Here is a 27,152-nt window from a genome sequence, read left to right on the forward strand (position 1 = left end):
GAAGTGGTTTGAGTGAGGTAGTGGGTAGTGGTATATGGAAATTATCAACATACTTTATACCAATATATTAAATTATCAAATAATAAACAAAACAAGATTTAAAGATTTAGAAAAAGCTGGATAGTATCCTTAAACACTTGCTTTTATATTAATTACTATTTGTCTTTTATTGTGTTTAAGTTTAATGTATACATTCTTATTTTGAACAACTTTATTTTTAAAAACAAAGATAAATGTACAAATTTTAAGCATTTTTACATAAAACTATATGAATACATTTTTGTTTGTGCTTGTTTTTTTTTTTAAGGTTTGATAGTGTGCATTAAGGTCTTACTAGTTACAATAAGCATAAAATACATGTAAAACAGGATATAAAATGGAATTAGTCAAACTTTTCTTAGTGTGTAAGGATTAGGCATAATGGTATTTTTTCTGTTTTTTTTTTCCTTTTCTTGAAATTCATATAGTCTGTGAGTTGTTTCTGGGGTGTTCAGAGCTTTCTGGGGTTAGTATCTAATTACCAGTGACTGGATATTGTGTCTGTTCTTTTGTGACTGGGTTTACTCACTCAGGATTGATATTCTCTAGATGCATTCATTTTCTTAAGAATTTCATAAAGTCATTATTTCTTATAACTGAGTAGTACTCTGTTGTATAAATGTACCACAATATTTGTATCCATTAATCTACTGAAGGACACCTGGGTTCTTTCGAGCTTCTGGCTATTATAAATAGAGCTGCCATGAACATTGTGGTGCATGTGTCTTTGTTGTATGTTGGAGCTTTTCTGGATTATATGCCCAGAAGTGGAATAACTGCTTTTTCAGGTAGTACTATATTCAGTTTTCTGAGGAATCGTGAGACGGATTTCCAGAGTGGATGTATCTGTTTAAAACCCCACCAACAGTACAAAAGTGTTACTCTTTCTCCACATCCTCAACAGCATTTGCTATCATCTGAAATTTGATCTTGGCCAATCTGACTGGTGTGAGGTAGAATCTCAGGGTTGCTTTGATCTGCATTTCCCTGATGGCTAATGATGTTCAGCACTTCCTTAGTTGCTTCTCAGCAATTTGACATTCCTCCAATAAGAACCTTTTGTTTAGCTCTGTACCCGATTTTTAAAAAGTTTGTTTGGTTTTCTCATATCTAGCTTCTTTAGTTCTTTTTATATTTTGGATATTAGGTCTTTATCTGATGTGGGGTAGGTAAAGATCTTTTCCCATTCTGTTGGTCGCCATTTTGGTTTCTTGATAGTGTCCTTAGCCTTACAGAAACTTTGCAATCTTATTATGACCCATTTTTTATTCTTTGACCTTAGAGTAGGAGCCATTGGTGTCACACATGTACTCTGGTGTATATTTCTGGATAGAGACTTTTGTACATATTCAATAAAATATGTATGCCAATATAATTAAGTTTCTCTTGTATAAGTTGTAAAACATATTTTCCATGTCCCAGATGTGAGTTCTTCAAATACATTTGTCAAATGAAAATGTTTAAAGTGGAGAGTTGGTTCCTTTTTCCAAAAGAAATTATCTAATGTTCATTCAGGTTGAATAAAAATATCTGAAAATTAATTCAAGTACTCATATTTTGCATTCAAAATGTACTTTAGTATTATGGACCAGTTAAAGATCAAAATTCAGGTATCTAGAGAGATTGCTCAGGTGTTGAGAGTGCTTTCATATTTATTTCTCTCACAGAGTATCAAGATTTGGTCCCCAGCAATATGTCAAAGAAATAAAATTGCATATAATTTCAACTCTAGGGAACATGATGCCATTTGTCTCTACTGTCAGGTACACCGATGTATCCATAATTACACACCAACATATATGCACTTGTACATCTACACATACACATACACCATTCCCAAATGTGTACACACACTAACTTAAAATAATCAAATGAATTATTCAAAAATAAAATAGTTTTAAAATAAAAATTTTAATAAGAATTACTAACACTAGTGAAATTTGCCATGAAGACCAATTTTATACTAAGTAATATCACAGTATTTTTTAGACTAAAATTTTTCAATAAAGTCCAAGTACTATTATTCTGTTAGCGAAAATAAAACACATAACATTATTGTTTATAACTAAAGAACATAAAGACAGAAAATCCAGTTGTGTAAGATATATTTTCATCAGCATTTGCTTTACTTAACTTTGAGCATTGTGTCATGCTTGCACAAATGAACTTATTATACTTCATAGCCAAAAGAATGGATTCTTCTTAGGGGGCTGGAGAGAATGCTCAGTGGTTAAGAGCACTCACTGCTCTTCCAGAGGTCCTGAGTTCAAATCCCAGCAACCATATTGTGGCTCACAATCATCTGTGATGAGATCTGATGCCCTCTTCTAGTGTGTGTCTGAAGACAGCTACAGTGTACTTACATATAGTAAATAAATAAATTTTTAAAAAAAGAACGGATTCTTCATAATGAAGAAATAAAGATTCTAATGGTTTTCATATCATTATATAACCAGGATGTGACTGAAATATTGGTACTTGAAATACATATATTTAAATTCATTTTAGAGTGTTTCCTGTGTTTATGAGTTTGACATTCAAAACTGTAGCAAGCACTAATAAATCTATGGTCAGTAGGAAAGAAAGCATGGCAAACCATAATATTATGTAACAACATTAAATCAATAAATTATTTAAGCAAGCTAACGATATCAGGAAATATATGCTATTTTTGAAATCATCAATTTTCTAAAACTTTATATGTTAGAACTTAAAATTCAAACTTACTTCATTAATAAATGAAGCCTTCAGAAGAGCTTCTCAGTAGGTTAAGTTGCCTTAAGTGTTGCAAGAGATCTCAGAGGAAAACACAGAAAGTGCCTGCCTGCCTGTATTTGTCCAAGGACCCAGAAACCCAGCATTGGGACCTCTATTTCCAGGCGGCAGCATTTGGGTGCACAAAAGGTGCTTGGACCATACACCACGAGGAACTGCAGAGACACAGGGACACAGGCCAGGTACAAGAGAAAAGCAAGAAACAATCACTGAAAACAAGATGGCAAGAGGAAAGTGAAAGAAAGTACCTCAGGGAAACCAAAACAACCTGGCAACACTAGAACCCAGCTCTCCCATCACAACAAACAGTGGAATGCCAAACACTCCAGAAAAAGAAGACTCAGACCTGAAATCCTACCTCAGATGATGATAGAGTTCCTTAAACAAGAACGGGAGAAAAAGCATAAAGAATTAGAAGCTTTTAAAGAAGAAACAGGGAAAAAAACACTCAAAGAACTCAAGAAATAGAAGAAAACAGAACCAAAAAGATGAAGGAATGGAAGAAGGAACTTAGAACGGAAATGGACACAATAAAGAAAATATTGAAAGAGGAAACCTAGAAGTAGAAATTCTAAAAAAGAAATCAGGAGTCAGAGATGCAAACATTTCCAACACACTATAAGAGATGGAAGAGAGAATCTCGGGGGCTGAAGACAACATTGAAAACATAGACAAAACAGTCAGATAAGATGCAAAAACCAAAAAGCTCCTAACCAACAATGTCCAGGAGATACAGAACACAATAAGAAGATCAAACCTAAGGATAAAAGGAATAGAAGAGGGCAATGAATATCAACTAAGAGGTACAGTAAATATCTTCAACAAAATTTTGGAAGAAAACGTCCTACCCTTAAAAATGAGATGACCAATAGAATAAAAAAAAAATACAAAACTCCACATAGTTTGGACCAGAAAAGAAGTTCCTCCTGACACATAATAGTCAAAACACCAAGTGTCCAAAGCAAAAATATAATAATAATAAAAGCAATAAGGGAAAAAGTTCATGTAACATATAAAGGCAGACCAATCAGAATCACACCTGATTTCTCAACAGAGACAATGAAAGCTATAAGAGCTTGAATAGACATCATGCAGACCCTAAGAGAGCACAAGTGCCAGCCCAAGCTGCTATACCCAGCAAAACTAGCAATCACCATATATGGTAAGACAAAAAAATATTCCAAGCAAAACTAAAGTCACACAATATTTGACCACAAACACAGCACTACAATGAATTATAGGTGGAAAAAAAATACAATTCAGGGAACCACTTCATAGTAAAAACAAGAAAACTTCTTAGCAAGAAAACCAAAAGAAGAAAGACACACAGGCACAATATAACCTACAAAACAATAATAACAGGAAATAGCAACCACTATTTCTTGATATCTGTTAACATAAATGGACTCAACTCCCCAATAAAAAGATATAGGCTATCAGACTAGATACATTAACAAAACCCAGCATTTTGCTGCATACAGAAAACTTATTTCAGAGACAAAGGCAGGCACTATCTCAGAGTAAAAAGTTCGGAAAAAACCTTCGAAGCAAATGGCCCCATGAAATAAGCTGGTGTGACCATTTAAATATCAAATAAAGTGTATTTTTTACCAAACATCCTCAAAAAAAAAAAAAGAAAGAAAGAAAGAAAGAAAGAAAGAAAGAAAGAAAGGACACTTTTTATTCATTACCAGGGAAATCTGTCAGGAGGAACTCTCAATCCTTAACATATTTGTTCCAAATACAAAAGCACCCACATTCATAAAAGAAACCCTACTAAAGCTCAAAAAGTACATTTTAACCCACACAATAATAGTGGGAGACTTTAATACTCCACTCTTATCAATGGACAAATTATGAAAACAGAAATTGAACAAGGACGCTGTAAAAGTAGTAGAGACTATGAACCAACTGGAATTAATAGATATCTCCAGAACATATCATCCTTTAACAAAAGGATACACCTTCTTCTCACCACCTCAAGGCACCTTCTCGAATATTGTACACATAATTGGACACAGAATGAGGCACAATCAATATAAGAAGATTGAAGTACTCCCATCTCTCAGTTTCAGTACACCATGGCCTAAAGTTTGTCTCTAATAACAACAAAGACAACAAAAAGACCATATACACATAGAAACTAAACAATGCTCTATTAAACAATAGCAGGGTCCAAGAAAAAAAAAGAAAGAAATGAAGAATTTTCTAGAATTCAATAAAAAATGAAAACATGACATAACAAAACCAATGGGATGCAATGAAATCAGTACTGAGAGGAAAAATCATAGCTCTCAGTGCTTTCCAAAAGAAACTGGAGAGAACATTCACTAGCAACCTGACAGCACCATTGAAAGCTCTAGAATAAAAGGAAGCAGATACACCAAAGAGGAGTAGATGGCAAGAATGAATCAAACTTAAGGCAGAAATAGACCAAATAAAAGCAAAAAGAACCATTGAAAGAATCAACAAAACCAAGAGCTGGTTCTTTGAAAAAATTAACAAGATTGATAAACCCTTAGCCAATCTAACTAGAGTGTAAAGATATAGTATCCAAACTAACAAAATCAGAAAGGAAAATGGAGAAATAACGACTGAAATTGAGGAATTTCAAGAAATCATCAGTTCCTACTACAAAAATCTATACTCAACAAAGCTGGAAAATCTGGAGGAAATGGTTGAATTCCTAGAGAGGTACAAGATACCAAAGTTAAACCAGGACCGGGTATACATCTAAACAATCCCATAACACCTAAAGAAATAGAAGCAGTCATAAAAAGCCTACCAACCAAAAAAGTCAAGGTCCAGATGGGTTCAGTGCAGAATTTTTCAGACATTTATTGATGACATAAAACCAAAACTTTCCAAACAATTCCACAAAATAGAATCAGAAGGAACACTATCCGAATCATTTTTTGAGGCTACAATAATCCTCATTCATAAACCACACAAAGACCGTACAAGGTAATATAACATCTGACCAATCTCACTTATGAATATTGATGCAAAAATACTCAACAAAATCCTTGCAAACCAAATCCAAGAACACATCAAAGTGATCATTCACCATGATCAAGTAGGCTTCATACATGGGATGCAGGGATGATTTAATATAAGGAAATTCATTAATCTAATACACCATATAAACCAACTCAAAGGAAAAAACCACATGGTAATCTAACTAGATGCTGAGAAAGCATTTGACAAAATTCAGCACAACTTCATATTAAAGTCTTGGAAAGAACAGGAATCCAAGGCCCATACCTAAAAATAATAAAAGCAATATACAGCAATCCAACAGCCAAAATCAAACATAATTGTTGGAAAATTAATGCAATCCCACTAAAATCAGGGACTCAAAAAAGGTGCCAACTCTCCCCCTACCTATTCTACATAGTATTGGAAGTCCTGGCCAGAGCAATTAGACAGGAAAAGGAAATCAAAAGGATAAAAATTGTAAAGGAAAAAGTAAAAACATCACGATTTGCAGATGTACTTGAGTTACCCCACAAATTACCCCAGAGAACTCCTACAGCTGATAAACAATTTCTGCAAAGTGGCTAGATAAAAAATTAACTCAAATCAGTAGTCATCCTATATTAAAAAGACAAACATGTGAAGAAAAAATTAGGGAAAATACATCCTTCACAATAGTCTCAAAGCTATGAAATACCTTGGTGTATGACTCTAACTAAGCAAGTGAAGGACCTGTATGACAAAACGTCAAACCTCTAAAAAAAATCAAAGATCTCAGAAAATGGAGAGATATCCCATGCTCATGGATTAGAAGAATAAACATTTTAAAAATGGCCATCTTACCAAAAGCAATCTACCGATTCAATGCAATCCCCATCAAAATTCCAACCAAGTTTTTTATTGAAATGGAAAGAGCAATGTGCTTTTTCATCTGGAATAGCAAGAGACCTAGAATAGCAAAATCCATCCTCAACAACAAGAAAACATCTGCGGAAATCAATATCCTCAACCTCAAGCTATATTACAAGGCAATTGTGCTTAAAACTACATGGTAGTTATACAGAAATAGGCATGTGAATCAATGAAATATAATAGAAGATATAGAAATGAGCCCTCACATATATGGCCACCTGATTTTTGACAAAGGAGCTGTAAACATTCAATGGAAAAAGAACAGACTATTCAACAAATGGTGCTGGTCCAACTGGTACTCTGAATGCAGAAGAATAAAAATAGACCCTTTCTTACCTCCTTGTTCAAAGCTCAAGTGTAAGTGGATCAAAGATCTCCACAATAAACCAGCTACACTGAAACTATTAGATGAACAAGTAGGGAAAACCTTAGAACACATAGGAACAAGAGAAAATTATCTGAACAGAACACCAATGGCTTGAGCTCTAATGTCAATAATTGACAAATGGGACCTAATGAGATTGTAAAATTTCTGTAAAGCTAAAGGCACTATCAATTAACCAAAATGGCAGCCCACAGATTGGGAAGAGTTCTTAACCAACCCCACACCAGATAGAGGCCTAATATCCAAGATATACAAAGAACTGAAAAGCTAGACTCAAATAACCCTATGAAAAAATGTGGTACAGTGTTAAACAAAAAGCTCTCAATCATAGAATATCAAATGGCTGATAAACATCTAAGGAAGTGCTCAACATCCTTAGCCATCTGGGTAATGCAAATCAAAACAACCCTGAGATTCCACCTCACACCAGTCAGATTGGCCAAGATCCAAAACTCAGATGACAACAAAAGCTGTTAAGGATGTGGAGAAAGAGGAAGACTTCTCCACTGTTGATGTGGATGTAAACTGATACAACCACTCTGGGAATAAGTTTGGGGGTTCCTCACCAAAATTGACATAGTACTACCTGAAGTCCCAGTTATTCCACTTCTGGGCATTTACCCTAAAGATGCTCCAAAATACAACAAAGATACATGCACCACAATGTTCATTGCAACTCTATGCATAATTGCCAGAAGCTGGAAAAAACCTAGAAGTTCTTCAGTAGATGAATTTATACAAAAATTGTGGTAACTTTACACAATAGAGTACTACTCAGCTATCAGAAACAATTGCTTAACAAAATTCTTAAGAAAATGGATGCATCTAGAGAATATAATACTGTGTGAAATAACCCTGTCACAAAAAAAAGACATAATGTACAGTCACTGATAATGGGATACTAACCCCAGAAAGCTCTGAACACCCCAGAAACAAGACACAGACTGTGTAAAGTTTAAGAAAAAAAATATTTTAATTAAAGTAGAACTGTATCACATCCTCCTTTCCTCCCTTCAGCCCTTCCCAGTTTCTCTTCTATCCCCTCAAATTAATAGCCGCTTTTCCTATACTATTCTTACATATATACAGATGTGTATGTACATGTGTACACAAATATTTAATTACAAACTTACAAAAATATATTTGTATAAATTTATGGAAAATACTTAAAATTTGTACATTTATCATTGTATCTTAAAATAAAGTTTTTCAATAAAAAACAAAAAAGCATAAAATATATCTCTTTCTCATGGGAATTAATAAAACTATTTCCACATCATTATGGCTAAATGTAAATGTAGAGAGACTCTTAGGGAACTAGGTAGGCCCTTTCTTTTTTTCTTTCTTCTACTTCATTTATTTTATTTTGTTTAATGGAACAACTTTATTTAAATAAACAATGATGAATGTACAGATTTTAGGCATTTATGCATAAAAAATGCAAATACATTTTTTCAGTATGCCTTAAAATATTAAGAAAAGAAAATAAAAAAGGAAAGAAAAAGCATTATGTTTACTCCTTACACACAAAAAAAACTGACGAATTCCACGTTACATCCTGTTTTATATGTACTTTATGCTCATTGTAACCTGTAAGATCTTAATCCACACTATGAAACCTTAAAAAAAAGAGCCAAGCAATGACAAAAATGTATTCATATACTTATGCAAAAATGCTTAAAATTTGCAAATTTATCTTTGTTTTTAAAAATAAAGTTATTTAATAAAAAAATCTTACTAGTTACTTTGAGCATAAAGTACATGTAAAACAAGATGTAACCTGGACATAGTCAAAGTTTTCTTGGTGTTTTCATTTTCTTTCTTTTTTTGGGGGGGGGGCGTTGTTTTTTCTTGAACTTCGTATAGTCTGTGAATTGTTTCTTGGGTGTTTAGAGCTTTCTGGGGTTAGTATCCAGTTATCAGTGACTGCATATTATGTCTGTTCTTTTGTGACTGGGTTACCTCATTCAGGATGATATTCTCTAGATGCCTCCATATTCTTAAGAATTTCATTAAGTCATAGTTTTTGAATGCTGAGCAGTACTCCATTGTATAAATGTACCACAATTGTTGTATCCATTCATAATGACAGAATTTTGTTTTCTGTGAAACTTCTAAGCTCCTAGGTATTTGCTATCTCTTATGAGAATTAGAGCAAAAACATTGGCAATATGGAAAGAACCATTATTTAAACTACTTGATTTGTTGGCTTCTTCATTTTGGACTTGGAAACCTCTAACATTACAAAATAATTTATGTTCTCTACATCTGTTCTACTAAAAATGTCTTATCATCAAACATATCAACCATTATACTATAATTGGCACTTTTGATTTCTTTTCTCAAATTAAAAACATAACGTGCCTGGCTACTTCTAATCTTTGTGGGAGTGAAAATGTGGTAACTCTTTTGATTGCCATTTTAACACCTAAATAAATGGCATTATTACATAGACATTAGTCTAGAAGAAATATTTACTCTTCTGGCAATAGTGCTGAAGTTGCTGTATCCAGTCCAATCCTGCAAGTGCCTGATTTAAAAACAAAATTGATTTTCATGAGTTATCGCAAGATATTTTTAGATTAAACTTCACCATTTCAATTGATGGTGGTTTTGGAATCACTACTATCATTATCATTATTTTTGTATTGCTGTTGTCATTGCTACTGCTGTTACATGAAGCTGTTTGAAGCCATTTATTATGTATTTTCCTTAAATAATTGAGGTTGAACCACATTATATTGAATAACTAAGGGCCTTATCTTTCAAAGAAGTTAATTCACCCACTCAGCCCTAGTTGTCTATAGTTCTTGTTCTGGAGATATGATTTTTTGCCTTCTACCAACATGTGTATAGCTGTGGGATTATCCATTGATATAGCAATATAACAATAGACTTCCTATAAAATGTATAAGGCTAATTACAGATGTCTCATTTATAGATGAACATCCCCAAATCAATTCTCAGCTCTTAGTCCAGTTGGTGTCTTCTCTAATATCTTCTGTTTCAGAAAAAAATAATATTTGGTAAGTAGAGCAACACAAGGCTATGTGTATAAGGGTAAGTATGTAGGAAGAAGTTGTGTCATTTTTCTTACGTTTTAAAAAATACACACACAGGGACATAATATATTTAGTATTTTTAATAAATTATAGGACTGTACTATGTGACATAAAACTTATCACTTAATTAGATATCAATTCCTCACAAAACATACTTAAATTTTGATGTGCTTCTGAATATATGAAATTTCAGGAATTAATTAGACAGAGGAAGAGGAATGGAAATTATTAAGAACATACAAAGTAGTATTTCAGTAGAGCAGAAAATTACCATTATTTCTTAAGACAAAAGCTGAATGTGACTCCACATAACAATTCAAAAGAACTAAAAAAGCTAGACATCAGAGAATCAAATAACCCTATTAAAAATGGGGTACAGAGCTAAACAAAACGTTCTCAGTTGAGGAATATCGAATGGCTGAAAAATATCTGAAGAAGTGCTCGACATCCTTAGCCATCAAGGAAATGCAAATCAAAACTACCCTGAGATTCCACCTCACACCAGTCAGATTGGCCAAGAGCCAAAACTCAGATGACAACAGATGCTAGCGAGGTTGCAGAGAAAGAGGAACACTTCTCCACTGTTGGTGGGATTGCAAACTAATGCAACCACTCTGGAAATCTGTCTGGTGATACCTCAGAAAATTTGACATAGTATTACCTGAAGACCCAGCTATTCCACTTCTGGGCATATACCCCTGAGACACCTTAGTACACAACAAAGATATATGCACCAGAATGTTCATAGCAGCTCTATTTATAATAGCCAGAAGCTGGAAAGAACCCAGGTGTCCTTCAGAAGATGAATGGATTCAAAAATTGTGGTACATTTACAAAATGGAATACTACTCAGCCACCAGAAACAATGACTTAACCAAATTCTTAAGAAAATGGCTGCATCTAGAGAATATCATCCTGAGTGAGATAACCCAGTCACAAAAGAACAGACATAATATGCAGTCACTGATAGTGGGATGCTAACCCCAGAGGCTTGGACTGCCCCAGAAACTACTCACAGACTGTATGAAGTCCAAGAAAAAAAGAAAAGAAAACAAAGCAAAACAAAACAAAAATAGTCATGCTCAATCCTTACCCACCAAGAACACAATGACAAATTCCAGGTTGTACCCTGTATTACATGTACTGTCTGCTCATTGTAAAAAAAAAAAAAATCTTTACACACCAAGAAAACTTTGACTATTTCCAGGTTGCATCTTGTTTTACATGTACTTTATGCTCATTGATCATGGTTGGATCTTTATCACACTTTCAAACCTATAAAAAAAAGTACTGACAAAAATGAATTGTATAGTTTTATGCAAAAAAATGCTTAAAATCTGTACATTAATCTTTGTTTTGTAAAATAAAGTTGTTAAAAAATAATTCTTATATAAGATTCAGGGTTATAATGGATGATTTAAGAGTTCAAAATATGAGTTAAATGAAATTCAGAAGAAATTTTATTCAATAATCAAACGTTTTCTAAAAGTTATTACAACACAGACATATGATAAACTGTTAACCATCATTACATTATTTGGATATATTAATTATACATAGTAAGTTTGTTTATAGTAATTTTATGTACATGAAAAATATTTTAAAGTTTTGTCTAATTTGATCCTAAGACCTTCTGTTGTGTGTGTGTGTGTGTGTGTGTGTGTGTGTGTGTGTGTGTGTGCAAGTGAATGTTTGAGTGTGAGTATGTGTGTGTAAAAGTAGAAATATATTTGAACAAAATATTTTCTGCTCCCAAGAAATTTATATTCTACATGTGAAAGATAGAAAGTATCAAGAAGGTGAATACATAGTCACTAAAATCTACAAAGCTAACTAGGAAAGTGTGGAATGACAGATTATCCAGTGAGTTGAAGTTAACCCTTTTATGAAGGTGGGGGAAAGGGGCCTATGTCAAGAGAACACCTAACGGAAGGATTGAAAATGTGAGAAATTTTCTCAAAAGAAATGTAATAGGTCCTGAAACAAGATCATAATTGCAACTATAAAAATATAGATCTTAAATCATTAATAATCCAAGAGCTAGGAATATAGCCTTGTGGCAATTTTTGGTATTCAAAGATTATTATGTTTAATCGATACACACCAAGTAAACTCTCACTGTCACTATGTTCTGTTCTGTTCTACATGTACTTTATGCTTATGGTGACTAGTGGGATTTCAAGGCGTGCTATCAAACCTCTAAAAGAATTGCCAAAATGCTTTTCAAAATCTGTACATGTATCTTTCTTCTTTAAATAATGTTATAAGAAAGAAAATTAATAAAAAATTCTAAAAAAGAATAATCAGTGATATGACTGAGACTAAGGCGGAATAAAATGCAACTCATCTAATATAGGAAAGGAATGGCACTTTCAGATATTATACTACTTTAATATAAACAGTCTAGAATATTTAGTAATAGATAAAAATATTTATTTTAAAACTATTATATTTCTAGCTCCTCTGACAATTTGTCCTTCTGAAAATTAAAATAAAAATATATGGTCAAGAAAAATTACTAATCCATAAGTGATGTCAGTGTAGGACATATTTCAGTAAAATATACAAAAAAGACACTGTCATTTAATAAAGCATATTCTGAAACTGGACTCCAGGAATAACAGTGAAATAAATAAGGAATAAGAAAGTTTTACATCATTATATCCAACTTAGAAATTAAATTATTAGCAATACATACTGCTGTATATTTTGGGGCTCTTCACTAAAACAAAAGTACATAAAATAAAATAAAATATGGGTTCACCCATGTTCTTAGGAAGCATAAATAAATTATGTGTATAGCTTTATGTGATCATAATGTATATAATATCCCCAATATGTTGGTCAAAATCTAGAGAATAATGAAAGCTTGTAGTAAATTCAGTCTGAATTCAGGATCCTAAAAAAGGAAAAATTAAACTGGCTAATGACAATATTGTAGCTCAAAAAGAAATTGTTACAACAAAAAGTGAGAGAAGACAAATGCAATAGATAAATGAGAATGTAGATGGGAAGAAAACAGAGATTGGAAGAATGAAAATATAAAAGATAAAAGGGGAGAAAAAGAGAATGTGAGGTAACAGGGAAAAAGAGAGATCCAGCAACAGAGACAGTGTGGAGTAGAACTAGACTTTTCACAGATTTCTGTTCTAGTCAGTAAAGCCAAAATGGGTGAGGCACTGGACATAAACATTGAGGACACATAATTATAAAACTTTTTCTGAAAGTACAACATGTTTTTAAGAAGCTATTTATTTATTTATTTATTTATTTTTAATTTTTTTTATTTTTTAATACAGTTTTAAGGTTGTAATTATTTGTGGGTACATATGCATATATGTATATATGTAACAACAATATAGGAAAAAAGGCTATTATTTTGAGGGGATATGAGAGAGACTAGGAGGGGCTGTAGGGAGGAAAGGGGGATGTGATACAGTTCTATTTTAATTAAAATATATTCCTTTTTTGTTGAACTTCGCACAGTCTTTAAGTTGTTTCTAGGGTGTTCAGAGCTTTAAGAAGCTATTTAAAGACACATATAACCAAATATCTCACAAATTACCTGGATAAATCTGAGTCAAATTAAATTAGTAGATAATAACTCCTGAAAAATCATGTTCCATTTAGTTCAGAAATTTTTTTCAGATCCACAAGTGTCTTTCACTCTATAATGTCCATGTGTACAGATTCTCCTTACATGCTTCTTTCAACACTTATACGTTGTATACTAACATCTTAATATAAAATTAAAAAAAAAACAATCTATTGATACCACAATTGAAAATTTATGTAAGCAACTCCTGAGTGTTTTAGATAGTCTCAGTCAGATATGTATTTTTGAACTTAACTTTTCCTGTTTGTTTCTGTAAACCAATGTTTCTTATAACTTGAAAAATGTGTATTTTAGGCATAACTAAATAATTAGAGATTATCAGGAAAGAATGCATCCAAATATCATGAGTCTCTGAAGTCAGAAAGCAAAGTCATAAAGATCATGGTAACTACAAAATAATCTTTTTGAATGCATTCTTCACCTCCTTATTCCTCAAACTGTAGACCAGAGGGTTTAGCATGGGAATGACCATCGTGTAGAATACCGAGGCAATTTTATCTGTGTCCATGGAGTGACTGGAGCTGGGCTGTACATACATAAAAATACTAGTTCCATAGAAAATGGAGACTGCAGTGAAGTGGGAGGCACAGGTAGATATAGCCTTGTGATGTCCTGCAGCTGAGGGCATCTTCAGGATGGTGACAAAAATAAATACATAAGATATCCAAATAACTATAAAGGCAAAAAATATGTGAAAGCTCACTATGTAGACAAGTACCAGCTCACTGGCATGTCTGTCAGAACAAGAGAGAACCATGACTGCTGGAATATCACAAAAAAAGTGATGGACAATATTAGACTCACAGAAATAGAGCTGAAATGTATCTCCTATGTGGATAGAGGCATTCAGGAAACCAATGAGATAAGAGCCAATGATCAGCCATGTACACACACTTGTAGTCATGGTGGTAGTATAATGTAGAGGCTTACACACTGCTGCATAGCGATCATAGGCCATTGAGGCCAACAGATAATTTTCTACAGTAATAAATCCTGCAAAGAAGAACATTTGAGCAGCACAGTCATTGTAGGAAATGATCTTGTCTCCTACAAGAAAACCAGACATGACTTTTGGAGTGACTGCTGAAGAGTAACAAAAGTCTACCAGAGATAAGTTACCTAGGAAAAAATACATTGGAGTGTGGAGCCGTGAGTCCATGAGTATTAATAGGATCATCCCCAGATTTCCCACCAGAGTGACTGTGTAAATGACAAGAAATGTGAAGAAGAGTGGAATCTGTAGACCTGGGTCATCAGTGAGTCCCAGCAGAAAAAACTCTGTCACTTCTGTCTTGTTCTCCATTATGTTGAACAATCTCTGGAGTAATAGAACATTAAAAATTACAATGTGATAAAGAAATGAAATGGTAAACAAACTGTATGAGAATATTATATATACTATCATTGTAATTATAAACTTTATAATCAAAATATGAGAAAACTTGAAAACCAAAGACAACAGTTTAGCACAACACTGTACATGATAACATGCATAAATTTGAAATTTTGTGAATTTGAAATCATAGAGATACACAATTAAATAATATAATGAACATAATTAGTGTAGAAAAACTTATTTGACAGCTTTTTCCTTCCAATAGTACTTAAACCTCTAATTTCCATTTGCTTCTGTCAAAAATATGGTAATGGATCAAGGACCACTACATAATACCAGATACTGTATCTAATAGAAAAGAAAGAGGCAATTGAATAAATGAGGATGGAAAATTTTCCTGAACAAAACACCAATGGTTTTTTCTCTAATATCAACAATTGAAAATTGGAACCTCATAAAATTTCACAGCTTCTATAAGGAAAAGTAGACTGTCAATAGGACAAAACAGCAACCAACATATTGGGAAAGTATTTTGACCAATCTAACATGTGATGGAAGGCTAATATCCAACATACAAAAAATAGAACTCAAGATGTTAGATTTCAGAGAACCAAATAACCCTGTTAAAACTGGAGAACAGAACTAAACAATAGACTCTCAACTGAGGAACCTCAAAAGGCTCAGAAGCACCTAAAGAAATGTCCAACATCCTTAGTCATCAGGGAAATGCAAATTGACGTCTCTCCAGTCAGAATGACTAAGATAATACATCAGGTGACAGCAGATGCTGGCAAGGACATGGAGAAAGAGAAAAACTCCTACATTTCTGATGTGATTGAAAGCTGTTACAACCACTCTGGAAATCAGTCTGTGGGTTCCTCAGAAAGTTGGACATAGTACTACTACCTAAGGACCCAGCTATAACATTTCTGGGCATATAGACAAAAGAATACTGCAACATGTAGTAAAAACACATGCTCTTCTATCTTCATAGCAGCCATATTTATAATAGCCAGAAAATATAAACAACCCAGATGTTCCTTAACAATGGAATGGATACAGAAAATTTGGTATATTTACACAAAGAAATACTATTATGCTATTAAAAACAATGACTTCATGACATTTGTAGGCAAATGAACAAATAAAGAAAATACAATATCAACCAACCTGACACCCTAGAACTCCCAGATATTAAACCACCATCCAAAAAGTACACATAAAGGGACACATGGCTCCAGTCACATATGTAAGAGAGGGTGACCTTATAGGGCATCGATGGGAAGAGAGACACTTAGTCTTGTGAAGGTTCAATAACCCAGGGTAGGAGAACACCAGGACAGTGAGTTGGGAGAGAATGGGTGACTAGAAACTGGAGCCCACCCACAGAGGCAGGAGAGAGCATGAGGAATAGAGGGATTACAGAAAGAAAATCGGGAAGAGGAATGACATTTGTGATATAAGTAAAGAAAGTATAAAATAAAATGTAAAAAAACCACTACATTTAACTATTTATCATGCTTGATTATCTTTATATGTTCCTGAATTATGTTTGCAAGTATTCATTAGAGAATATTTGCACTTATATTCACGAAAAAAAGAATAAAATATATTCTGCTATATTTTCTAATTCTAAATACACTTGGAACCCTAGACACATAATGGAAAATCAAACACATAATCTTCATTAATTCCATAATCAGTCTCTCTTTGTTCTGTGAACTTTGTGTAAATTAAAAAAAAACTTGACTGCCAGAAAAAAAGATAAAAGAAAATGTCATCCTGAGTGATGTAATTTAGTCACATAAGAAGACACATGGTATGTGGTAGGTACTCACTGATATGTGGGTTTTAGGCAAAATAATTGGAATGCCTATTATACAACTCACAGACCACATAAAGCTCAAGAGGATTGAAAACCAAAGAGTGGACGCTTCAGTCCTACTTAAAAGGGGAAACAAAATAATCAAGAAATATAAAGGGTGGGAGGGAATTAGAAGAATGTGAAGAGGTAAGGAAAAACGAGGGGCAGAACTAGGTATGAGAACAGATGGGAGAGATGTACAGATGGTCAGGAAATTAACAGAGGGATGTGTAGCAATGTGGGAAGCAGAACTGGGTGTAGCAACCAGAAAGTCACAGATGCTCAAAAAGCAAAAGCCTCCCAGGACCCAACAAAAATTTTATTAGCTGAAATGCCCCACAAAGGGGAGGGAGAACCTGTTTAGACCATAACCAAAGTTGAAGCATTACCCCCTGGTTGAGGAAAAAGCCACATGCCCATCTCCAAAATTTTGAATGCAGAATTGTCACTGTCTAAAGAAAATGCGGGGACAAAGAGTATAGAAGAGAATGAAGGAAAGGCCATCCAGAGAATGACTCACTTTAGAATCCATACCACATGCAGACACCAAACTCAGACACTATTACTAAATCAAAGAAGTGCTTGCTGGGAAGAGCCTGATATAGCTGTCTCCTAAGAGGCTTTGTTAGATACTGACCAATGCACATGATGATGCTTGGTGAAAACCATCAAACTCATCACAGTCACCCCAATGCAGAAGTTAGGCAAATGACTGATGGAGCTGAAGTGGCCTTGTCTGTCATTAATAGTAGGGGAGGCCCTTGGTCCTATGAAGGCTTTATATCCCAGAGTAGAGGAATGCGATGTCAGTGAGGCAGTTTTGCGAGAATTTGGGAGGAGCACCTGCACAGAAGCACAATAAAGGGAAATTAAATAAGGAGTTTGTAAGGGGAAACAGGAAAAGGAGATAACTTGTGAAATGTAAATAAATAAAATACCCAATAAAATTTGCAATGGACAATTTTATTTTGCCCTCACAATATCCATTCACTAATGGTTCATTTTACATTCCTATAAATTTACACAAGAAGGTGAATAATTCATTAGTAGTAGCATGAATTTTACTTGTCGTCTTTTTTTAATCATATACAAATTTAACTTATGCTGAATAATTCCTAAGTAAGTTTAAAGTCAATTTAAGTTAAATTGAATTTAAACCTTTTGACTCAATTTTACCATTTAGCAATTAACTTAGTGATTAATTTGTTCAACACATTGTTCACAAAAAATGAACTTAATATGGAGGCATAACCAAATAAATAAAACCCTGAAAAACTACATGAGTTCTATTTTTTAATTGCATGTTTTATTTACTTGCATTTCATATGTTGTCCCCTCTTCTGATTTCCTCTCAAATTGCTCTATCTTATTCCCCTACCCCTTCCTCTATGAGAGTGCTCCCTTGCCCACTAATCCCTTTCTCCTACATTCCCGCCCTGGAATTCCAGTACAAACTACATGAGTCCTCCTTTAATGACAAAATTCACCAAAAAAAAATGTGGTCCTTATTTGACTTTTGGGCCACTTCTGCAGTAGTTCATGATAATTACTTGTATGTTCATAAATATGTGTGATTATAAACTGAGGTTAAAGATGAGTTTAACTACTGAATGATATCATATTTCAATGCATGATTAAGTACTTAGGTATCTCAGAGACTAAGATAGTAATTCAACCAGTAGAGGAAAATCTAACTAATATAAATCCTCAGGTATATGCAGGAGAGTATTCAGGTTCTTTCAGAAGATAACTGACATTTATCTTTCAATATCTTATTTCCATCTGAAGTATGAAAATTATAAATTATACTTAATTTGGTTAGCATTGTGAGACTAAAAAAATACATAATAGAAAACTGACATTTGAGTGTTTACTTCGGGAACAAAGGCTCTCATGTTGCTATTTGGATAGGACAACAAGTACCACATTTTGAACAAGGACACTATTTGCAATGCAGAGATTCAGCTGCCATGAGTGATATATTGATATTTCTATGACCAATTTCTCATTTTTAAAACCTGATGTCAGTGACTGCATACTCCAGAATTTATGTTTTCTTACTAAAAGCAAATAACTTTCTGAAATTCATCTGAACAACTTATTTTGAAAAAGAAAATTTCTTCCATGTTGTTCTTGTTTTCATTTGGACAAAGAGTTCTTCAATCTTTCTTTTAATACAGTCATATCATGGTCACATTTCATAGATTTTCAAAGTTGTAAAAGTCTCAAGTTATTGCAAGAGTCTGATAATTATACCAATAGTGTTGAGACATCACACCCTTTTAAAAATATTAACTTGAAATTTTCTAGTATAGTAACCACATTTAATATTTCTAAATTTGAATTTCAACTATGTAATGTTTTAAATTTGTACAGGAAGTATAACTCATAATCAAGAGGGTAAGTTAATCTGAGTTTGGTTTTTTTTCTTTCACTCATCTCCCTCTCCCTATTCAACTTCATCTTTATGTCTCTCTGTCTCACTCTGTGTGTTTCCAACCTTCAATGAAATTCAATTGAACAGTTCACAAGATCATCCCTAATCATAAATCAAAATATTTCTTTCACACATCTTCAAATTTTATGATACATCCCTTGTAAAATAAATCTTTGAAGAAATTATGATCTATCTATCTATCTATATATATATATATATATTAACATTTATGCTTCATTCTTACCTTTATTTTATGATAAGGCTTTTGAAATCATCTCTTTCTGTCTTCAAACAAGAATTGATAAATGTTTCCCAATACTGCTGCATAAGTTAGACTTCTAACTTGAATAGTCTTGGAACTTGAAAGTGGTATGCTGCTTAACTATGTGAGAAAGAATATCCAATTTAAAAAGTGGTTATGAAATAATAAATCCATCTATATCATATTTAGTAAGTACTGCTAGATATCTTTCTTGAGAAGAGATCAAAATTCACTTTAAATCAGGGTAGAATGAATATCAACAGTGGTCATATTTTAAGTATAACCCATAGTCCTTCTATATTCTTAGAAGAGTCATTCATCTTATTATTACTTGCAAAAGTACTTTAGTTTTTATCACACTTTATATATTGTCTACAAATAATAAATAATTAAAGGAGGCAATAAAATATTGTTTGAAGTTATCATTGAAGAATACATAGATTTTCTCTTGGATAACTTTGCTCACCATGACTGAAGCTTGGTAATAAATCGTGAGGTTAGAAAAGGGTTGTTGTGTACTCACAATGATTACTGTTCATACAAATAAAGAATGTACAGTGCATAATTTTGCTTTTCTTATAAAATATATGATGTTGGTTCACTTTGGGTAATATGTGAAAACTGGAATAATTACAGAGAGTTGGAAGTCTCTAAAGATCGCCCCCGCTTGAGAATATGTAACTGATACATCAACCCATTCTACAAATGAGACAATTAATTTGCCTGTGGGGATCAAAGAACTATTATCTCTTCAAAAAACACCTTCTTCTTCAGATCAGCATAAACATTGCAATGCATATTCTAATGCATTGTGCAATAAGATATTCTATCCATCTCTGATCCCCCTTCATCTTCTAGTCTTTACCCATTTGTTACCACTAGTCAATTCTCAAGTTCTGTGAGACCGAGTTTTCAGGATCCATATATGAATGAGTATAATCAGTAATTGTTGACCTGTTGTCAGTCTACTTGTTGTCCCTATCAGAATGACCTCAAGTCCATCCATTTTGCTGCAAATAAAATTTCATTTTATTAAGAATGAACAGGGTTTTATGATGTGCACAGTCCATGATGTCTTTATCCTATCAGCTACTGATGGATAATTGGATGTTTGTATTTCCTACTCACTGTTCAGGCAAATGCAATGAACCTTTTCTAAGATGTATCCTTTGCATACTTATTTTATTTTCTTTGAATTATAATTTTGTGATGTAGTAGCTAATTTATCACATCATTTCAAGTAACAATTTATTCCAAGAAACATGGTGTATTCCATTTCCCTTTGAAGAGTGTCAAATATATTTTAATAGAAATTGAAGTTTGAAGACCATGGATTGGTTTGAACAAAGATTTTAACAAAACCTATGATAATTTCATTCTTTGCAAACAAGATGTGTTTCCTTCTCATTGAATCCACTTACCAAGTTTTGTAGTTTTCAGATTTTATTATAAAAACTCCTTACTATGAGTAAACATATTTTCTTGATTTTTACTTCAGATAATCCATTAATCTAAAGTTGGACTGCGACTGACGTAACATTTTGACTTTGCAAATGTACTGATTTTATCAGCTGTGACAGCTTCTTTGGTGATTTAGGTGATTGGTGTTTTGGTGAATTATATTGTATGTATGTAAAACTATACATTATGATAACACTATTATTAATTTGGCTTTTCCACCTTTCCAAAATCCAGCCACCAACAGACATTCAGCATTGACACTTCCTGGACCACATCTTTACTGTGCTTCCTGCGAAATAAATACTCTCCAAAGAGTTCACATCATTAAAATTAGTCTTCTATTAATTAAAACTGATTTTCTAACACCAAATAGGAAGAAACCACTTGTTTACAAAATATCATATAAATACACTAGTAGATTTTTGCTTTGATTTATAAAAATATAAAGCAGACATCAAGCTTACCTGTTTCTTTTGCATTCCTATCTTTAACTAATATATTATCTAATATATTAACTAATGTATTATCAGGTTTTCTCTTTCACGAAACTCCTCCCTGATCATCCCCATTAACCAGTTCTATGCCTTATTTTTCTTTAAAAAAAAAGATCAATCAAGGAAAACAGATAAATAAACAAACTCATCTTTAAAATAGTATAAAAACAGAAGCAAAATATAGAGCAATAGAAAAGAAAATAATACAAAAATAAAACTGAAGTCTTCAAATATACCATTGAGTTTGATTAGAGTTGGCCAATTGCTCTTTGGCATGAGACATATCCTGAAGGGTAGTTCGAGACTCCACTGAAGGAAAATAATAATATTTGTTTCTTTTACGATGACTGTCAATTACATACAGTTTCAAGGTAAAAATTTTCATTCTCTGTTCACTGGCCGTTATTTGTATTAAGGCATTTTCTGCCTCAACAATGCTCAGGTCTTATATGTACTCCAGATTCTGTGAGCTCATATATATATCAATCACTCTATCTGTAAGACATTGTTTCTTAGGAGTGATATCTTACCTCTGTCTCTTTCAATATTTTTGAAGCCTTGATGAAAATGGTTTGAGGAAGACATCATACTTGCCACTGAGTACTCTAAAGTCTCTTACTTTCTGTGCATGGTCCACTTTCAAGTACCCATGTTAGCCATAAATCATTGTAATAAACCTCCCTAAAGGTGGCTGAGTCAGGCACTGAATTATGTCATTCATGGTCATTTTATTGTTATGTACTTCTAGGAGAACAATAATACTAGGTTTTATACAGGCTTTATAACCTATTTAGTCTCAATATCTAGGCCACGATAGCAGTACCACACATGGGTTTTATTGCATAGAGCAGACCATAAACCAAATCAAAGTGTAGTCAGTTACTCTCAAAATGTATGTAGGACTATTGCAAAAACATATATCAAAATCAAGTCACCACTGTAGAAGGCAGATTTTACAGCTAGATTAATAATTACCTATCTTCTCTACTAGCAAGCAGGGTATCTACCAGCACAATAATAATAAGGTTATAAACTCTGGTTGGGGACCAGCTTCAATTTTCCTTGTGAAATGAGCTATATAATTGTTGTTTGATACCTTACCAAAATAGTAAAAGATTTATTACAATTCTCATTAATATTTCAAAACAATTCTTTACAGATTATGTAAGGACAATTTTCTACTTTATATGGAAAACAAAAGACAATCCATGAAGGCTAAAATAATCCTGTACAATAAATGATCTTCTGTGGCATCAGAATTCATAACCTATAGTTTTATTACATAGCAATAATAATAAAATTGCATGGTATTGGTATAAAAATACAGGTTGATTAATGTTATTGAATCAAAGACCCAGAAATAAAGCCATACACCTATAGACACGTGGCTTTTGACAAAAAAGCCAAATTAGACAGGAATAACAGAACTAGCAGGAGGGGCTTGGGTCCACATCAAAATATTGAGGCTACAGTGAATTACGTTGGGATGATAGATTGAATTTTTTCCAGCAGGATACCTTAGAACTCAGATTGTGATGATTTATAGGAAGTATAGGGAAAATTTCATACCAGATGCCTAGCTCAGTGTGGCCACTGTGGGTCTCTGAAAGGAAGTGTGTTGGGCACATCTGCAATTAATACAGATGACTGTAGACATGAAGACTGAAAGAGTCTGTGAGAAAGAGTTCAGTTGGGTCTGCACCAAAAGGCTAAGTTTCCCAAAAGCAGAGTCATTGAAGGAGTGTTCCCATAAGCAGGACCCTATTGGAGATACTGCTATGGAATACAGGAAGGATAATAGAAATTACTTACCTGAGTCCAAGCCTAAAAAAATATTTACTTGAGTTTTAGCATGGAATGGCCTTCTCTCAAGTTCTTATTCTCCATACCCTAACATAACAGTCATTAAGACCAAAGAATTCAAAATTTTTCCAATCCGTACCTCCAAAATTCTCTACAATCTTCTGTAAACCAGCATGGTCATGTCTACCAGAGCAATCCTCTATGAACCTGGTACCAATGTCTATTCTAAATGAATTTACACTGGGTGTTAAATAAGATCATCAGTGAAAGGATCTGGAAGAAAAAATGATTCATTTTACAGATTAAACTTCATTAAGAAGGGAAGTAAGTGATTATAAAACACTATTACAAAGCTTAAGTTCAAGTTGATCAAGGACCTCCACATAATGATCACAGGAGAAAATACAGAGAAAAATGTGGAGCAGAGACTGAAAGAAAGGACATACAGAAATTGCACCAGCCAGGGAATCCATCCTATGTACAATCACCAAACCCAGACAATACTGATGATGTCAAGAAATGCATGGTGACAGGTGGCTGATTTGGCAGTCTCCTGAGAGTCTCTGACAGAGCCTGGTAAATACAGGGTGAGATGCACCCAACCAGCCATTGGACTGAGATCAGAGTCTCAAATAGATGTTAGAAAAAGGATCAGTGGAACTGAAGGGGTTTTCATCCCCACAGGGAGAACAACAATATAAAACAACCAGACCCAACAGAGTTTCCAGAAACTAAACCACCAACAAAACAATACACAAGCAGAGACCCATGGATCCAGTCACATATTTAGCAGAACATGAAGGAGAGGTGGAGCCTTTGTCCATGTGTAAGCTCAATACCCAAGTGTAGAGGAATGTCATGGGGACACAGTGGGTGGCTGGGTAAACACTCTAGTAGAGGCAGGGGGATGAAGGGTTAGGAGGATAGGAGAAGGGAATTCAAGAGCCTGGAAATCTGGGAAAGGAAACAACATTTGAAATGTATGTGAAAACTGTATACACTCATATAAAATTTAGTTACTAATATTCTTAGCGTCCACAGGTAACAGCTTTTGTTACCTTGAGATATAAGAGAGAAATCTCCATACAGCCATCTTCAATATAAAAAAGGCTTAGTGAATAGATAATGAAAAAAATAGCCAAATAGCACAATGCATTGTAAAGCATGAAGAAATCCCCAACCCCTAAATGCCACAATTCTTCTGTACCACCAAGGCCCAAAGATATCTTCAGCACTATGGCCCAGTTAATATTATACAGTGGTTCCTTTTTCTTAGATAGAAAAATAATTTCACTGAAAATAAGTCATGTGTGCTTTTATAAAGAAACCTTGTATTTCTGTCCTCAGAGAGAATCTATTGACAACTGATTGATACAAATGCAGATATACAGCCAACCATTGGTTTGAGGCCAGGGACCCATACGTAAAGGTTAGATGAAAGACTGAAGGAGATGAAGGAGATTGCAACCCCAGAAGAAGAACAACAGTGTGAACTAGCCTAAACACCTCAAAGATCCAAGAAAGTAAGCCAAAGACTATGGAGCTTACAATGGCTGGTTTGTGGCCCTGGGCACATGTGTATCAGAGGACTGACTTGTATGGCTTTAGTGGAGGAGAATACACTTATTATTATGGAAACCTGATGCCCTACAGAAAAGGAATGTTGGTGGATGTGAAGTGAAAGTGGGTGAGTAGGGGAAGCACCTTTTCAGAAACAGGGCATTGGTGTGGGGTAAAGAACTCAATGGTGGAGTAAAAGGAAGGAAGGCAAATTTTGAAATGTAGATAAGTAAATAATTTTAATCAAAAAAAGCCAGTGGTTGTCTTTTAGACACAGGCACCTCTCAATAGACAGAAAGTACTATAGGCATTTATCTGTTCTCATATGCACTCCTAGTGACTAGAAATGACATTCTGGTGGCAGCTACCTAACACTGCATTTTATGAAGAATAAATAAGTACTTCAGTAAAAAAAAAAAAGCATGGTTATTTTACTATCCTTTAAGTAAATCTAACTATATATTTACTTTATATATGTACTTTTTAAAAATTATCCTATAACTGTGTTCCTTTTTATGACAATAATTTCTACTTACAATTCAAAGATTATATGTTGACATAAATGAATGTGTAAAACAAATCAGTCTTAATAAAGTACCAACATGTAATAGATAAAGAGAACAAGGAGTTCAACTCCTGATCAAAAAGCTTCTTGTAAAGAGAAAAATTTCCAGAGTGGATACAGACTAGATATATAAACCATAATCCAGGGCAGGTCTCAGTCCCAAGAGCAGTTGACTAACCAAAAGAAGACTCAATGAAAATAAATTTTTTTGGTTGTTTATAAATTTCTTGCCACTGTATTATTTCTGGGAAGAATTGGAAAAAAACACAATCATGAGCAAATTACTGTATATTAAAATTTTTACATTGTGATTCCACTGGAAAATATTGATACAGGGCATATCCTTTGTAATACAACTAAGTAAGAATTATCTATGAAACACACAACTCAAAAACAATAAAACTAAGAACATTCATACACAATAATTGCGAAACATACATCAAAAATTTGTCTTATATCAAAGAAATAAAAATCAAATACAGAAATACTAGTGTTAAAAAGTAATAATATATAAATTCAAATTTTATTAGGAAGCCACTGCATAGAACAACTTTCAAAGTAAAGGCTATAAATTCCAGTTCGGAAGTCAAATCTAGACCACATGTCAAGTTTATAAATAAAGTTTTAAGACCCAAACAAAATATATTTCATTATCTTAATAAAGATCACAAAGCTCTGCACTTTGAGACATCAAACAGCAATACTCCTTTGGTATATCACTTTTGGGTTCTGAATCTCAGTGCTTTGTTTACAATTGCATAGAAAGAAAAAAATATTAGTTTTTCTTTTATATTGTACGAGAATACAGTATTTCCCCATTAGCATTGCTTTTCTTAGATCCAGTGAGTAAAGTCAATGTCAATCTGAAAGTTGAGTTTTATTTTTATTTAAAATGTTTAATTTTTATGTGCATGTATGGGTTATATGGTTATGTAAAAAGTTGCAACATACTGCCATGTGTGTGATCATGTATATATATATATATATATATATATATATATATATATATATATATATATATGTGTGTGTGTGTGTGTGTGTGTGTGTGTGTGTGTGTGTGTGTGTGTGTATGTGTGTATATATGTTTGTGTATGTGTGTATTCATTTGTGTTTGCTTATGCTTATATAGCAAAACTAATTAAGAAGTAAAACTTTATGAATAGAATATTCACGAACAAAGAAGGAATATCATGGTACAAGCAAAGTTGAAGAAAAATTGTGTAGCATTTAAATAATGTAAATAGTTTGGCTTCTTTGTCATCCACCAAGTGTCTATAAGTGTGTAGTTTTATTTATTGGTCTGCAGTTCTACTCCATTGATCAACCTATATGTCCCTGTACCAATACCATGTTGTTTTTATCACTATTGCTTGGTAGTATAGCTTGAGGTCATGGATGATCATACTCCAAGAAGTTGTTTTATTGTTAAGAATTGTTTCCGCTATTTTGGACTTTTTTTTAAAAAACGACTTTATTTTACAAAACAAAGATAAATGTACAGATTTTAAACATTTTTTGCTTAAAATTATACATTTTTGTCAGTACTGTTTTATCAGATATTAAAATAATTTTACATAGAACTATGTGAATATATTTTTTAGTCAG

The 27,152-nt window shown here is 33.3% G+C and overlaps 1 protein-coding gene across 1 annotated transcript; it reads right to left on the bottom strand.

Annotated features, from left to right (window-relative positions):
• Window positions 1–14,153: 14,153 nt before the first annotated feature.
• Window positions 14,154–15,068, bottom strand: LOC308416852 (olfactory receptor 5B3-like; the record flags this gene model as incomplete). Its single annotated transcript, XM_080911943.1, has 1 exon — window positions 14,154–15,068. The coding sequence occupies one exon, from the start codon at window positions 15,066–15,068 to the stop codon at window positions 14,154–14,156; it is 915 nt and encodes a 304-aa protein (XP_080768069.1).
• Window positions 15,069–27,152: the final 12,084 nt, after the last annotated feature.

Source organism: Micromys minutus (assembly GCF_963924665.1).
Source record: "Micromys minutus genome assembly, chromosome: 2".
NCBI lineage: Eukaryota > Metazoa > Chordata > Mammalia > Rodentia > Muridae > Micromys > Micromys minutus.